The following is a 16,146-nucleotide window of genomic DNA, read 5'->3' on the forward strand; positions in this document are numbered from 1 at the left end:
GTTTTGCTGTACCTGTTTCTTGATTTTTTGAGTTTTGCCGTTTCCTGTTCCCGTTCCGTACCCGTTTCTCGTTCCCGTACCAGTTCCCGTGCAACATAGCTCACCACGTGAGTCGTCCATTGGCCACGGGCGTCCCTTCTTTTCTTTTTTTTTTTTTATTTTTTTTATTTTTATTGACAACTTTAAAAGAGAGATGTCGCCAAACCTTCAATTCCTTTGGTTCTTGGAGTAAACAGAAAATAGGCGAAGTAGTAAAAAGAATCCTTCTGCAGGGTAAGGACTTGCGAGGATATATCTAGGTTGATATGTTGAAATCTGAGTTCAACATTTTTTCATTGTCAGAAGAGCGACAGAACTTACAAATCTACCAGAAAAATAATTGAAACACTCGAACACCCTTCAGAAGAAAACCCTAAAATCAGTCATTCAGGTTCTAATAATAATTGTTTATGTGACACATCATCTAAAACAAAATGTCAAAGATACTACCAACCAAATTTAGCTATTGAAAAACCTAAAAGATCGTTGGTCAAGACTCTTGAACAGACTGACTGGGGTAGACCAGACCTGCCATTCACCTTTCTATTCATCAGCCTGGCTAGCTGGGGGGTCACAGGCTCATAGGGTTACAAAAAAGATCATGGATACAATCAAAAAAATCGACAGCATAAGATCAAGACTATGCTTCCATTCAAGAGCAAAGGGAAGAACCGAAAATCACCAAGATTATATTTGTCTTGTATAACAATCAGATTGTAAGCTATGCCATATATATATGAAACTAAGCAAACTAAAAAACATAAAATTGTCTGGAGATCGAAAGAAACCAACTAAAATGGCATTAGTTTTACAAATGAGCATACCATATCAATATATTTTGGGAATGTCATATGCATTATTCTAGTAGCGTTTATTGTATCCCTGTGAAGGTTGCTGATCCCAGACTGGCACGAAACCTGCAACATGTCGAGAAATCTGTAAATACACACATAAATATGAAAATTATGATTCAAAATGGAAAGCCGAACCAACATATCTCATGTTTAAATGGGTAGGATGGGGTTCAAAATGGACCAACCCACCAACACTTTCTCTGACCATTATTCTAGTAGCGTTTATTGTATATGACCATTTCTCTGTTTGGTAAGCCTAACAGAGGTATCCCCGTGGCTGTTTCCAAACCCTTCCCATAGCCACCCGAAGATGTTACACTAACAACCCATCACACTAAATCAAAAACATGCTCGAAATTGAATCAAACCAAAGGGCATTTGTGGGAACTAAAATCTACAGAACAACAAATAAAAGACGATAAAATCCCAAAATTGCAACCACCTTGAACATATAGTCATATACAACTCATAAAAGAGTAAAGTACGAAAAAAGAACTCAGAAATTCCAATTTCTAAATATGTAACATAAAACAATGTGAATATGACGTTCAGCATATGAACTCACAGAAACAGCTTCTCAAGTAGATAAACTAATAAGAGTATCAAGAGAAATTAAAGTTTTTGCATACTTATCGGTATCTCTCCCAGTGACATATATATCGACTCATCATCAGCAAGAATCCCCTGAAATAACCATTAAACCATTTATCTATCAGGCCAGATAACGAAAGACTATATAAATGAAAGTGCATTGAAAAGTATCAGGATACATTTGATCCTATGATCAATAGTAGAAACAAATATCATACCAATAAACTTTGCAGGATTTTATTTTATTTATTTATTTTTTTGCAATAGACTTAACAACATAGTATTTTAACGAAAAGGGGTGAGCTATACCTCAATAAAGAAAAAGGGGAAATGATTAATCCTCCTAATATAATGGCCTAAAAATTCTCCTAACTATCAGATGAAGACATGTGGTTTAATCAAGGGGCAAGATTAGGAAAGAGAATTAATGGATACCACATTTCTCTTTCTTATAGTTTTAGGAGGATTTTTAGGCTGATCTTTAGGAGGATTTATCATTTTTCAAGAAAAGGTATCAACGTCAGTTGCTGATAGGTTTATAGAGAAAACCTACAAACTCCCAATGACAGTAACTCGTAAAGTGGGTGAGACTCCAAGAACAAAGAGAGAAGAAGAGACTAAACTTTCATGTCATTGATACTTCAAAGAGTGAGAACTACATATGGCTAGAAATAGCCTTACAAACTAAAGAGATGAATAAACAAACTGCTACTCATTGGAACCTAAAACTCAGTAGGGATGAGCAAGAATACTGAAAAACCGAAACCGAACCGGTACCGGTACCAAAAATTGGTACCGATAGGGGATTCGTATCGGTATCGGTTTTGAAGATTTAATGTAAATGGTATCGGTACCAACCGGTTCGGTATCCGGGAAACCGAATTTGGTACCAAAAGCTTTATATTGTCTACAAATATATGTATATCTTGGTATATGTATATGATGAAAGCTTTCATAATTCGTACCTAAGAGCAAAGGAAGCAAAGCTTGCTGGAACCATGCAAGTATTGTACAAGTTCCTTTCACTTCATAGTCATACATGATTCAAATGGCTTTACTTTTTCATATGACTGTATACTCATTATGATATTAACATTGTCGATAAATGGCACCGGAATGGCAAAATGTGTACACACAATTCATTGCAATAAATATGAAGCCAAAGTACGTATGCCCCAGAAAACATATTTGTTAGGATTACAAGGACATGCTTGCAACAAAAAAAACTTCTTTTCATACTCATGTGATCGGTACTAAATAGAGACAAAACCCAAATACCAGTACCGTACCCATGTAATCGGTACGGTATTCGGTTCGCATTTTGAGATAATTTCGGTTTCGGTACGGTTCCGTACCGAAAACCATCCCTAACACTCAGAGTAGTGGTGTAATATGGTAACCGCCATCTATCCTCATATTTGACCAAGTAGACGTACAAACCACTACAAACTAATTTAACATAAACAGATCAAGTTGAACAACATGTTTAAACATTATGCATGTATATCTACGTGCATCCATCCTTGATTCCAAGCCAAAGCTAAGCATATTTATCATTATAGATCGACACGTATTAATACTGTCCTCGACACGTATTAATACTGTCCTCAAGAACGGAAAAATACCATGGTCGCCTTCATTCAAGTCGAACAATGGCACGCAACAACGACAGAGCACTATGATGTTTGCCATTAATGGTATGTGGACGTGGGGTTTGGGGGCTGGTTGGTTGTGTTGATGGGTGTGGTTCGAGGCTGGTTTTGCTGCTCGCTTAGCGGTTGATTAAGTTGAATTTTTGGCTTCGACGAGGTTGTTGAAATGGTTTGTTTGGGGACTATTATGTTGATGCCTGATGCGTTTTTTTGTTGTGGATGGTGGTTTATAGGTGTATTTCATGGCGGTTGGCGGTGTTGGACTGGTGGCAAAGGTGGTAGTGGTGGTGGGATTGGTGACAAAGGTTGCGGTTGTAGTTGTGTACAAGCAGCAAGCGATGGTGGCGGGCCTAGACCAAATCTAGCGGTGAACTCGACGAGGAGATGCTGGTTTTGCTCGAGCGTATTCCACCATTTGTCAAGCAAGTGAGTAAGCCAATGAAAGCTCCAAATGATAGGTTTGCGGAGAAAACCTATAAACTCCTAACCCGTAGAGTGGGTGAGACTCCAAGAACAAAGAGAGAAGAAGGGGCTAAACTTTTATATGTCATTCATACTTCAAACAGAGAACTTACATATGGCTATAAATAACCTTACAAAAAGAGATGAAATAAACAAACTGCTACTAATTTGGAACCTAAAAATTGGAGTAGTGGTGACTAATATGGTAACCACTATCTATCCTCATATTTGACCAACTAGACGTACAGACCACTACAAACTAATTTAACATAAATCAATTAACATGTTTGAACATTTCATGCATGTATATCTACATGCATTCTACCTCAATTCCATGCCAAATCTACGCATATATATCATTATAGGTCGACACATATAAGTTGGATAATAAATTAAATCAAGAATATTGAGTAAAACATGAAGTCATGAAAGCTATGGATTTTGAAGAACATACATCTTCATTTTGGAGGCTCATTTCATTATGCATAGAATTAACATCACTTGATACGGTGGAATTAGGAATATCAGCCTCAAGCAACTCAGATATCATAAGCCCATAACCATCCTGGGGCATATCACTGACCCTCTGCATACTATCGGGAAAGCTCCCAAGATCCGTAAATATAGCTTCATCCCTATATGATAAAAAAGATCAACATTTATGATTACATAAATTAAGAAAGCAACAATCTTTATCAGATTTAAACAAACCCAATGCAATCCCATATATTACCAAATATATATGAGTGTTCAGTGTTCATAGATCTAACAATGCTAACATAGCAACAACATAAATTAACTGCCATAAAAATAAATAAACTTGCCTTCGTTCTGGGTTATTGTTGTCATCTTGAACAGAGTCACAATCCAAATCAATGATCTCAACCCCTTTACCATCAGCTCCACGCCTAAAGTGCCTTTCGGCTATACCGTAATTACTATTCATGGTCAAATCAAAGTCAACTGAGACTGGCTCTTGCTTTGTTTGTCCAATAGATGAAAATCCCATCACTGGTTTGGTATCACGATGTTCATTTGCATCAGAAGCTCCCATCAAATTGAGGTCACATATCTTGAAAGAATTGGGAAAAAGCTGTTTTTCTTCTGCAAAATCATTGCATGGTTCAGTCTTTACTGACCCACCCACTTGAGAAGATGACTGGTCACCTCGTGAGTTGGAAAGATGCAAGTAATCATTCGAATGAGGATTTGCAGGGGTCCATTCCTGAGGTTTCTTAGTTAATTCTGCGCTATCATTGATTTGCAGTGGCTGTTTTTCGACTCTACTCAATACATCAGAGCTGCTTCTAGAATACCCATGTTGTATGTCATTTAAATCTTGTTCAGAAATGGAGTATCTTTGAGGAAAAGATTGGGATCTCAAGTGTAACCCTTGTCCAAATTTGTACTTTTGATCCTGTTCAGATACAGTTTCTTCAAACTTCGGTTCTTTGTTTAATCCTTGGTTTTTATCATCCTGCAAAGAGATTGGATTATCTGGTACTCCAGAATCCGGACTTTTGTTCTTGTTTTCGTCTCCACAAATCAAAACTGGGTCACTTTTTGATCCTTTAAGAGTCACAGAAGAACGGGTCCTGGTGGGTACTTTGTCAGACCTGATTAACGTAAGCAAATCACTACTGTTTTCGTTTCCAGTATCCGTGTCATTCTCCTCGGGCTCGTCTTCTTTAACAACAACCGTTTCCTCAGACTCTTGTTTAGCATCATCCATTATCACATCATCCGTACTCATATCCACTTTCTTTCCATCACTTGTCTCCTCACACTCAACACTCTCCTTAGGTAAAACATCCAAAACCGGGGTCATCACTCTCGAATTCTCCTCCGGCGACTGGTCCATCTGGTCAACCGTCGTCGTTTCCACCTTACCCGCATCATAACTTTTTAATTCTAAATCCCCAGATACCGACTTCTCCTGCAGACCAGCACCATCTTTCCCAGACCTCTGTTCCTCCATCGATCCAGAAGCCGAATCACCATCTCCTTGTTTCTCTAGTGCACCTTTCGCCTTTTCCAACCTAGGGTCTTTTACACTCCTCCTAACAGCCCTATCTCCATCTCCGCCACCCATTTCACTACCAAAATCATCACTCAACTTTCTTTTCACCCCACTACCCTCACCCTCGCCACCACCTATCTGATTCTTCATCTGCCATTTCCCACTACCAGAACTCGGCGGAATCAAACCTTTCGCAAACAAATACTCACTAGCTAACTTCCCAGCTTCCATAAATACATCAATCCTACGCGGCTGTGGCGGCTGTCCCCTCCCGAACCCACCGCCCCCACCACGGTTATAATTCCGGTAACCCTGACCTACCCCACCACCACCACCACCACCAATTCCCATAGGATTCGACCGATATCCATTCGCAGGATTTCGATGCCTTTGCATAGTTCCTTGTTTCTAAATTAAATTGGGGTCTAATTAAAACTTGTGCCCTAAAAAATTGGGGGAAATTAGATGGACTAAAAATTGACAATTTCTAGTCAAACTAAATAAAAAACTATTTAACAATTAGCTCTAAACTCAAAAGTAAACACCTATACATACACATGTCTATATCTATATCTATACAAGCTAAATTGGAGCGGAATTAACGGAAATGATACATGGATCTGAAATTATCAATTGGAAGATATATAAATATCTATAGATATAAGGGTGTGTATTATGTTGTAGAGTACCTGAAAAATAGGAGAAATTTGTTGGAGGCTAAATTAAACGGAAGATAGTAACGGCGTTAGTGAACTTTGACAGTTAAAGTAACCGCGGTGAAGGTTTCATTGCCATTGAAAGGGCGGAGAGCGAAACAGGAAATTAGTGTTTTTTTTTTTTTTTGAGAAATTTCATGTGGACAAACTAATTAGCAAATAAGTATTTAGTTGTTTGTTGGTAAAGTTAGTTTTTATTTTCAAGTGTTTTTTTTTTAATTATAATTGGATTTTTTTAAAAATATAGATTAGCGACTAGACGACTATTAACATACAATCCGCGTAATTATGTCAGCTTAAATATATTTGGACGTCAGTAAAAAAAAAGTTCAACAATGCTTCGTCGCAGCTTTATAAAAGTCTTAATATATAAGATAACGTTATGTTCATTTTAAAAGTTGTATTATTGTAACCCAATCCATGCTTTCTTATAGAAAATACCTTAATTGCCATAAATGTTTGTTTGTTTTGACTTTGGACTTACAAAATGAGTTAACTTATGGGACTAGTCTATTCAAAAAAGGAGTTGGACAAATAGGTTATATATAAATTTAGCACTAAATAAGTAGTCCAATTAGAAGAAAGTGATATTAACCATTAGTGGATCCAGCCTTGTATATGTGGGATTTAAGGACCCCAGCCCAATAGTGCTCTTGAAGAAATTCCTAGTTTGACTTTGACCCCAACCCTAAAATAAAGAAGACCCAATGTCATTAGTTCATTTAAATTGAAAAACACAATTTGACTCGTTAATAACAAAATAAACAAAAAAAATCATTGTGAATTGTAAGGTTAATATAATGTTTTTTAAATCTCCAAATTGTACAATTTAGTTTTCAGTAGGAAATTGCTAATTACTCGTATTACTTAAGTTGTTTTCTAATTGTTTTATTAGAAAACAATGAACGATTCTCAAATGTTATCTTACTATCTTAAGGAAACTATTTGTTCTTCATTTATATCTAATTCATCTCTCTAGTCAACTTTTGATGTCCTTTTATGGTTCATTACTAGTTTACTTCATATTTAATGTTAAATCATCCCTTTTACCTAGTTTGTGTCGTTTAGATGTTGTATAGGGAAGTTTGACTACAATTTGTGAATATTTGTTGATGTTGTTTATGTTTTGTTCGATCTAGTTTGATGTTATTGGGTATTGTTTGAGAGATTTCGGTGTTTACGGGGTTGTTTCATTGATGTTTGGATTATGTTTTATGTTATTTAGGTTGTTATTGCTGATTGTTTTGATGTAGTATAAATGTTCTTTGGGAAATACTAAATGCAGCCTTAAGGGTTGTATTTAACGTGCATAAAAAGCTTGCATCTTTCATATTAAAAGCTCTCCCCCTGAATTTTATGATAAATGTACAAATGATTTATGAGTTGTATTTAGCAAACCCATGTTGTTTTTAGTGAATACAATAATAGATGTATCATTTCAAAGTTATGTCTATAATCGACATAACTTTTTGGATCTGGCTACAACAAAATTTAACAATTCATAACAAAATGTTTTGTATGATATACTTGTACACTGTACCATAAAACTTGTATTTTTGTTATAGAAGGTTAAATGTTATTGTATGGATATTACTTTCCATTCATAAAAATAGCCAATGGTCGGTTATATCATAAAAGGAAATTGATAATGACAGCATTAAGGGTTGTCATTAATACTTTATTAAATACACAAAAGATAGTACTTTATACATAAAAAACCACCCCCTGAATTTTCGCATGACAAGGTATAAATTTTAATGCACTCAAATAACTTATATGAAGGGGTTGTCATTAACAAAACCTTTTTCTTAATAGTAATAGCATAAACTTACTTGATTAATATTTCAGCATAAAATCTGTATATATAACTAAGAGTGGATATTGAAAAGCTTATGTGTCACCTTTATATAACTTACATATAAGATTTATGTTTATTTGTCAATTTTTAAATAAATAGTATTTATCTAAATTAAAATTAACCTTACATGACATTGTTAATACTTGATACTCTTAATCAAATAATTTACAACATAAATCCTTTAACTCTTATATAATCATACTAATTCCTCTTACATCAATTAATTTTACATTAACCACACCACCACCACTGCTGCCACCGCCGTCGCGGCACATCGTCGCCACCACTGCCGATGTCGTTACACCGTGTAACACCCTAAAAATTTTAAGGTAATAAATTAACTTTTTTTTGTAATTTTGACATTAAATTAAGTTCATAGTATTTTATTTTTAACTTTTGAGGTTAATTTAGTTGGAATTTTAGCGGATAGCGGGTAAAATACCTATTAATTTTGGATAGGGGCGTGTCAACTCAATGGAGTGTCAGCCATCTTTTTCTTTGATGAATCATAGTTCTATTAGTTTCATCCATTTCTTCTGTAATCATCTATTCATCTCTTTCAATCTAATTTTAATTCTCCAACCAACCAAAAACCTTCCAATCATCAACAATAATAATAACAATCTTCTACCATTCAAGTAAATGAAAGTGGGGGTTTGGAGAGTGTATGGTGGTAGCTGAAAATTTTAAGAAAGAGAGAAATTTTTTGTGATCCTACCCTTGTTTTTAATTCTTTTCTTTAAGGTATTGATTCCCTAATCTAGTTTCATTCATTCTTTTGAATTGAAGTTTTTGAAAATTCCAATTTGGGGGGGGGGGGGGGGGTTGCTAGAATTGAGTTATGATATCATTTTCCCCCAAATTTTTGTATATTATAATTTGTTATTGAGTTGCATGATGAATTTAATTAAGAATTTGAATGTTGACAATGAAAACTTTGATTATGAAAGAATGATGATTTTACTAGTTGAATGAAATGATGATAGAAATGATGAATTGACATCAAGTGAATTTTTGAATGAAATGTAACTCAATGGCAAATAAGATGGTTTAGGTTAGGAATGATAGTATAATGTTGAAGGGCTAGGTTGAGTAGCCAAAATGGTGAATATTGTCTTATATGTGTATTGTGATGATTTGAATAGGTTAAAAGCTTTTTGTGCATTGCGGTTATTTGATTTGGTCATAGTGTTGCGAGGAAGGTGAGTATACTTGCATACCTTTGTATATTCGTCGGGTCAATTACCACATGATGGTGGATTCCGTGTGTGGTAATTGATTTGGCGTTGAGCCTAAGTAGTGGCCGTCTTTGATTACGGGCCTAAGTAATGGTCATAGCTCATGTGGAGCATTGTTATTATTTGATTGTGTTTGTAATCATTTGCTTAATGGATTCATGTAATGCGTTGGCACAAAGGTAGTATTATAGATATGACACGACGGTGCCATAGTCTATATGCAATAGACCTTTATGCATTGGCCTCCTTCGTTTATATGATTGTATACAAGCATATTCACTAAGCATCCGCTTACCTTTTAGTTGTTTACCATTTTTATAGGTGGTTCCGGAAAAAGGAACTAGGTATTGTTGATTAAAGTTAACTTGAAATGTGATGCATGTTTATTTTTTATCTTTTAAATTTATGTTGTACAAATAACTATCTATCCTAAACACACGTAACGAGCAGAGAACCCGGTCAGTGTAGTATAGCCTAGTGGTAAGTTACATGTTCGTTCGCAGGGACGCGTTGCGTTACCTAATCTAGTAGTACGTGTAATTCTAGTTTGTTTGGGGGTTTGTCACTAACTCCTAATAAACTACTACTTTTAACACTAAAATAAAAATCTAGCCGCAACCGCTTTTCAGCGAGAGACAAATCTGAAAATATTTGGAAAAAGCAAATAATAACAATTATATTAAAATACTTGTTTGGCATCTCCGATTTCATGGTGCAACTAAATATTATCCTACTGGTTTGCTAGTCTGTTGGACACTTCATCACGGTTCAGATTCTCGTTAGATTCACTTTGCCTAATTAGTAGTGCTGTCGCTAGACTCACACTACCCTTTAAAACAAATTCTCGCTAGATTCATTGTTTTAAGCATTAATGACCTAAAGTTTGTGTTACTAATTCATCTTTTAGTGACCCGGCTCTTAAGCCATGACTAGATATAATTCCCTCCGGTGACCACAGTGCTCGGTTACAAGTCAAAGGATCGCGTATAGCATTGTTAAGCTTCATGTTCAATTCATCCTAGTTACTATGGTTCTGGATCCCTCGGTTACAAGTGAATCACTTTTTACTTCTAGTTATAGACCGACTAGTCGTTTTCTGTCCTAGCATATTATTCCTAGTGTATGATCAAATACAACCAATATAAAGTAATTACTAATATGTTCAGATATAAAACCAATAGTAACATGAATTACTAATAAACATGGATCTACGATAAACAGTAAAACACATTCCAACAAAATCTAAACAAACATAGTAAAACAATAAGAGTCTATATGATCACATCGATCCAAACAAGTATTCAGCCTACTAGCCTAGCATTATTAAAGGAATAACAAAGTCTGAAAAGATGAAAAAAATTGTTTGATAATATAAAGTAAATACAGATAAAATATCTAGACCAAGAATGAAGATCGGAAGGTGTTAGAAGCTCCAAAACCTTATTGGAATCTGCAAAGTCGATCTAGGGTTGTTGCTGGGGGCTAGGGCTGTTGAATCGGCTCTCTCTTAGGGTTTTGAGGGTTAGTTTGACTTAAATAGTGTGAAAAGTCGGTTTCTGATCTGGGCCGAACAGCGGCACTGGTGGGCTGACCAGTGGAACTGGTCCTGGGCTTTTTTGGGCCAGCGACGCTGGTGGCTAGGGAGTGGCGCTCGTGGTTGGCTAGCGACGCTGACATGGTAGCCAGCGGCGCTGGTGGCTGCTGTTCTTATTCTTGCATCTTCGTTTGGCTCCCGAATCACTTCCTTGTGTCTTGTAATTTCATAGGCTTCCTTCTTGAGTCACTTGATGTCATTTACCCTCTCTCGCATCTTCCGTGAACCTGCATAAACACATCATTCATTAAGTACCAATAGTTCCGGAATAATAACTCATTTAAGCACATAAATGAAGCCTTTCCTTGGGGTTTTTATCACAAAATGGACGCTCATCAAAATGCTAGTGACTTGAAGGTATTTTGGTCATCCGTGGAAGAATGACATTTTGGTTAGACACTTAGTTAATCCCCTCTCAAACTCTTGGCTCTTAATACATGTGTCTTTTGATGAAAATGTTGTGTATGATATATTTTAAGTCTTGAAGTCTTGACTATTTGGTGGATTGAAGTATAAATCATTTTGGAATCAAATTGGTTATTTCGTCACTTTGGGTAAATGCGGGCGAGTGATCACCCGTTTTAAATTAGAAAGAAAAATATAAGGGCTGGAGAAAAAAAGAATAAAGCAAGAAAGAGAACACATCAAGCAAATACCATATGCTTTGATGGTATTTGCAATCCAAACTCTTTAGAGCTGGAGAAAAAAACAATAAAGCAGGAAAGAGAACATATCAAGCAAATAAGGGCTGGAGAAAAAAATTCACAATCCAAACTCTTCGGAGCTATAGCCAAACTTGCTAGCAGCCTCCCATAGTCTAGCTACGCTACAAATGCTATGCTGGGATTCCCTCTTGGATCTTGTCACACCCCACCTTAGGCGGAATCGTAGGATATGACGAAAAGAAATAACATAGCACATGGAATTTATAATAGAGTTATACTAAATGAAATCCAAATAAATGTGATTCCCACAAGCGGGATAAGTCTAGGCAACACACCTCAAATAGCAAAAGAAGTGGCAAATAGTATTGAATGTTCAAATGCAATCTAGGAGTCCATGACGGATCTCTTTATTAGTCTTCCTAAAGTCCTTATGCTCAATCTCCTTAAGCATTGTTATTACCTGAAAATGAATGCTCGAAAATATCAACATAATGTTGGTGAGTTCGTAGGTTTAAAGGAATACAAATGAGTTTGTTGTGCATGATATATGAGGTTTGGACAATAGTGTAAATATAAACATGTAGTAGCATGTATGCATACCCAACAATCCCCATCAATGCCATCATAGTTATCCAACAACACAATCCCCATCACTCCTGCCAACAACTCAATCACACACTGTAATACCAACAACTACCAGCTGGAGTATATAGTTGGTCAATAGATTTCAAATAGTCTTCAATAGATATCAACAGACATCTATTGCATCATAGAATCAACACAAACAAGCTAGCATACACATTTCATAATTACACGTATTTGTCCAAGAAAACAAACAAGTTTTGGCACAACTAGTAAAGAAATGAAAAGTGTTTTGAGCATCATTTTCCCCCAAATAAATAAAATAAAAAAGGGGCCACGAAACTCACCTCAATCAGCAAGTAGTTGTGTAAAGTCCAAAAGATCACTGGAATCTACACAACATATACATGTACAAGTTACAATTATTGGACATGGTCAATAACAGTCCATTGTAAACCCGCATTTGATGAAATACACATATGGCTACACTCAAAGTATTCATAAAATGATTTGTCATATTTTATTAAGTTACAAGTCATATAACTTAATATAGAGTATTTGTCTTGATGATTTATGATTAAATTCTACAAACTCATATTCACTGGAATTTTCGATAACTTTATCAATTTTTATTCTGGATCACCCGAACTAACCAAGTCCTTAAATTTTTACCACAGTAACTTTTATGTGTTAGATACTTAAATGAATTTTTACAGAATTTATTTTGTACTTGAACTATTTTTTAAAAATTCGATAATTACAGACTAGTTAATAAATTCACTGTTTGCGCGCAGAAAAGTTTTATAAAAGTTAAGGGCCTTCGAAGCTTAAAAAAAAATCCAAATTTTTACTATACAATCTTACATCTTAAAAATGTTTCTGGAAAAAAATAATCTTCCAGTTCATAAAATCGACCAAGATATGACTATTTGAAGTCGACCTAAATCTGTTCTGAAAACTCAGCTTTGCGCAGTTTTGTTATAAAATTCGTTTGACAACCTTAAACTTCATATTTTGACACGAAACTACTTTCACCAGAAAGTAGACTTCCTGAAATTAATTTTAGACACCAAAACGTGACTTAACCATCTTCCATGACCAAGATACGACCTTTCAAAGTTAACAAACCGAATCTATCTAGATTCTGAAATAACTCAAACTTACTGTTTTAAAGACTACAACTAATATACATATATAAACTTTCAAATCTTTCCAACGCCTATTTACATCTGTTATTATGATTTACATGCCTTCATAATTGGATTTCTTTAATTACATTAATTATTATGCTACAATAAATACGTAAAGTTTTAACATTAATATGATTTATACTTCAAGCTTTTGATTTAACCCTAAAAAGTCTTTCATTAGTTATTATAAATTTTGCCATAATATATATATATATATATATATATTCATCAAATAGGTTACTTAAAATAAAAGATCAATAAATATAAAGATAAATTTATATATATATGAAAAGAAAAGATAAGTAATTTACCCCAAGATTGACGATCACTCCTTAGACACCTTGACAAAATAATATAAAATTTAATCTATAAGGATTTTATTATTAATTGTAATTTAAATTAAAAGTTCATAAGAATTAAGCTAATCTTACCAAATATTTGCTTGACAAGGATGATAAAAAAGAAAATTGATTTTGAGATATATGGTGGTGTTTTTAGTTCGACGCAGCAGCAAAACAAATCAATGAGTAATTTGTTTTAGAGTTTTTATTTTGATGACTAATAAGGCTTATATACCAAACTTGTAGGGATAATTGTTTGAGTTGGTTTATACTTAGGATACATTATAATATTAATCAAGTATTCTAATGGAACTAGAATTCCTATCTGACCGACATTTCATTTGTATCCTCACTTGTCATATCCCTTTTTATATTTAATTTAGTGTTTGCTTTATAAGAAAATTTGGTTATTCCATAAACTTGCTTAATGAAGTTATTATTATAATTATTATTGCAACATGAACTAGATTGGGATATTAAATCCCTGTTGACCGAACCAACTATCAGAGGGATATCCTTCATATTTTGTATGTATTATATTGTGCACTTTTAAATATATATGATCTTATTAATATAGATAAATATTTCATACTTTATAAACATTATTATTATTACGACTTAACTCATTAGATCACTTCATTGTACAATAACTAATCTGTAATGATTTAACAATATCTAAAAATGAATATGACTAACTACTACGCGTCTACAGAGTACGGGAATAGTTATAGTCATCTATGTTTAGGTAGATCAATTGTCTAAATTCTAAACTATTGAAATTCAAGTAATAAAAGTCACATATTGGAATGAACACAACATCTACACGTTTGTTATACTATGTAGGCACATTAACTAGTCAAGAAATTTGGAATTTAAGTTAGAGGCTATAATAAAGTACCGGTTTTTGTGACGGATGTCACAGATCTCTTGAATTGTCCTTGATTCACACAAGTATCACGAGGGGGGGAATACAGATTAATTTTGAATCAACATCATCAATTTCCCTTTCTGACTTGGCAACTTTGATGGACTTTGTAATTGAATCAAAAAGTTTTTGATTCAAATGAAGGTGGCTTTCATTGTACGCATATGCTTCGTTCTTCAAATCGCTTGTTATAGTACAACTCTAGAGTGCTTTTCCGTTTCTGAAGCAATAACCACTTTCTGTCTAACTCCAAAATATCTCAAAGTAACTGCAAAGCATAACCAATCTCCTCTAAACTTACTGATAAAATGAAGTTAAACAGCAGGAAGAATATACACAAATTGAATTACCTTGTGCCACCTAATCGTGGGTTTCTTTTCCGAGCTATTTTCACTCGCCTCTGCAGCTTGCAACTCTACATCCCTAAAAAGGCTCCTGCACTCATCCTTCCTATACATAGCAATAAACGGCACCTGATAACAAAGAGGTTAAAGCACAACAATTCCTGAAAAAGAAATGCAAAGATTCCTGATCTACCATAGAGGTTGAAGACAAAACTTACATCTAATTTCTCCAGATGGCTGAGTTCCAAAAACCTAATAATGTCTCTTTTAAGTACTCCCGGCTCATGCCCGAGTTGATTGAGAATCCAGTTACCCTCATCATCTATATTCTTTGCATCCATTGGTGGTGCACCAGTGCTTTGTTCAGAGATCTACAAAGATGAGTTGCATGGTAATTAATACTAAAGGTGTAGGCATAAAGGAAACAAAAGAAACAAAGCAAGTTCACATCATGACCTGCATTCTTTCAGAAAAATCTATATCCCAGATACCAAGGCTGGTTTAGGAGGTGGACAAAGTGGACGACGGGCTAAGGCCCGATTTTTTTTTTTTTGCATATATAAAAAATATATATGTAATTAACTTAGTTCAATACAAATCATAACAATTAACCAAAAACTAAACCATATATATTAACTTACATAAAAAAACCCACTTGCACATCTTTTTACAGATAAAAAAAATTATATATTTCAATCTTGGAATGTTGTCGCAAGTTATTCTAATGTCCTTGTGCACCTAGACTACTTTTCAATAAAGTAACAATATAAATTACTATTACATATTTTAATTTAATGTATACAGTATATAAGTGCATCCAACTTATATGTATGAATGTATATAACTGTAATCTTTTTTGTTCCGTTAAATATAATTTGTAGATGATATATATTTTTTAAGATTATCTAATAATCCTCATAAAACTACTAAGTGATGACATATGGATTCTACTAAATCTTTTTTTTTTTTTCTTAATTTTTTCACATGACATTGAAAATAACTTTTGTTATGTTTATTATTATACTATAACTTTTTTTCGTCATTTTATAAATATAGTTTATGTACAATAGAACCT

The 16,146-nt window shown here is 34.4% G+C and overlaps 1 protein-coding gene across 1 annotated transcript; it reads right to left on the minus strand.

Annotated features, from left to right (window-relative positions):
- Positions 1 to 668: 668 nt before the first annotated feature.
- LOC122593111 (uncharacterized protein At4g26450) lies at positions 669 to 6,473 on the minus strand. The gene is made up of 4 exons (XM_043765467.1): positions 4,423 to 6,473; positions 4,053 to 4,233; positions 1,523 to 1,577; positions 669 to 956 (listed from the first exon to the last, which is right to left on the minus strand). Exons 1-4 carry the CDS (start codon positions 6,012 to 6,014, stop codon positions 901 to 903), a joined length of 1,884 nt encoding a protein of 627 aa, XP_043621402.1. The 5' UTR covers positions 6,015 to 6,473; the 3' UTR covers positions 669 to 900.
- Between the last annotated feature and the right edge of the window lie 9,673 nt (positions 6,474 to 16,146).

The sequence above is a fragment of the Erigeron canadensis genome, chromosome 3 (genome assembly GCF_010389155.1).
Source record: "Erigeron canadensis isolate Cc75 chromosome 3, C_canadensis_v1, whole genome shotgun sequence".
Classification (NCBI taxonomy): domain Eukaryota; kingdom Viridiplantae; phylum Streptophyta; class Magnoliopsida; order Asterales; family Asteraceae; genus Erigeron; species Erigeron canadensis.

Excerpts from the sequence above, each read along its gene's own strand:
- LOC122593111 (XM_043765467.1), bottom strand. The coding sequence starts at position 6,014 with ATGCAAAGGCATCGAAATCCTGCGAATGGATATCGGTCGAATCCTATG. Across the intron at positions 4,234-4,422 it reads AACAATAACCCAGAACGAAG|GGATGAAGCTATATTTACGG; the intron begins GCAAGTTTATTT and ends TTTATCATATAG. Across the intron at positions 957-1,522 it reads ACTGGGAGAGATACCGATAA|GTTTCGTGCCAGTCTGGGAT; the intron begins GTATGCAAAAAC and ends GACATGTTGCAG.